Genomic DNA, 1,505 nt, shown 5'->3' with positions numbered 1-1,505 from the left:
GATTAGACCTCACCCCAGGACTCTGTGGGGGTCTATAGACCGACTGATTATTTTCTTTCTCTCACTAGCTCAGATGCACTTGTTAGGTCTGGACAAATGAGACCTTTATTATTCTTATTGATCAAATTATTAGTGACATAATACATTCCTCTCAAAGCTGCAGCCCCTATTAAACTTGATGCAACACTGTAATATTTCATTATTTGATTGTAATTTAAAACAGTGTGTTTAATACAGCAGATCAGTGGTTCTCAACCTGGGGGTCGGGACCCCCCAAAGAGGGTTGCAAGAAGCTGGGCAGTAGGTCTCCGTCGAAGTCTATGGCATCGCTGTGTCCACTTCTTTCACTTTTTATGATAATATTAGGCACTTGATGTTAAGTTCACACCATCTGCTGCCTACAACAACGTATATAATCAGTTTTATGAAGCAGAGTTTACTTTTTCATGATGTCAGGGACAGTTTCACAATAAATGGATTCACAAAAAAGTATAAATCTAACATTAGAAAGAAATTAAAACAGGTAAAAAAAAAAATCAATAAACTGCAGGTAGAGCACAAACGTGTGTAAGACAATTTACAGTTAAAAAAATAAATAAAAAAGATTAAAAGTCGGTCATATTTTAATATTAAACTCGTGGTAAATAAAGATTGCGATGAGTCAAACTCTCCTACGTGGCCGGTGACGTCAAACGCGTCTTGACCTACTTGTTGCCATGGTAACCCACAGAGATCGAAGGGGACCCTCAAACAGTCTAGATTAGCTAGCTAACTAGCTAGCTGGCTGGCTAAATTGAGCCATGGCTAGTTCACAGAAAATCAAAAGCTTTTCTTGGCGAACCGAGGACGAGGAGAGCAGAACGACCATGTTTGATGTGTGTCACGGGGAAGTGAGAGAGGTTTGTTCTGGACCCTTTTGGTAACGTTAGCTAAAAGCTACGAGTTAATTAAGCTAAGTAGCTAGCTATGTCTCGCGACAGGCCGTGTCATAGCCATAGATCATCACCCAGATCCAGACGTACGTAGACGTCATAGCCGTTGGTTTTTATACCACCGCTATGAACCAATCAGATTGCTAGAATTGACGTAATCCAACTGCCCCACACAAACAAAAGGGATACTTATCCCAAAGCCCGTAAATATCAACAACTATCGAAGTAACGTTAGTCATATTGATCACATTAAATTATTCTTTAATGAAATAACATAAGAGTGTCCTTATGCATCTAATAAAATAAAATTGAAATAGGTGAATATAGCACGTTTTACACTATTGTTTTACAGCATCTAGTTTAGGGTGACCAGATTTCTCAGACAAAATCCGGGGACATTTTCAGATCAGAAGCATATATACCTCAAAAACACGTCATGTTTATCTTTAGACACTAGACCTAAAGCCGTTCTCATTAGGGGATGAGCGCCCTTAAAGGTCTGATCCTAGAATCACCCCTGCTGCTACTTCATACTTATACTCCACTACACCTCAGAGGGGAATGTTGTAATGT

The 1,505-nt window shown here is 39.4% G+C and overlaps 1 protein-coding gene across 1 annotated transcript in view; it reads left to right on the top strand.

Annotated features, from left to right (window-relative positions):
• Positions 1-685: 685 nt before the first annotated feature.
• The window catches only part of tex47 (testis expressed 47), a 10,032-nt gene continuing 9,212 nt past the window's right edge, over positions 686-1,505 (top strand). Inside the window, exon 1 of the mRNA XM_032501627.1 lies at positions 686-899. Within this exon, the coding sequence (XP_032357518.1) occupies positions 801-899 (99 nt within the window). The 5' untranslated portion in view covers positions 686-800. The remainder of the gene's footprint in view (positions 900-1,505) is intronic.

This window comes from Etheostoma spectabile, chromosome 21, assembly GCF_008692095.1.
Source record: "Etheostoma spectabile isolate EspeVRDwgs_2016 chromosome 21, UIUC_Espe_1.0, whole genome shotgun sequence".
Classification (NCBI taxonomy): Eukaryota; Metazoa; Chordata; class Actinopteri; order Perciformes; family Percidae; genus Etheostoma; species Etheostoma spectabile.
This window is presented reverse-complemented; position numbering and strand designations above follow the sequence as displayed.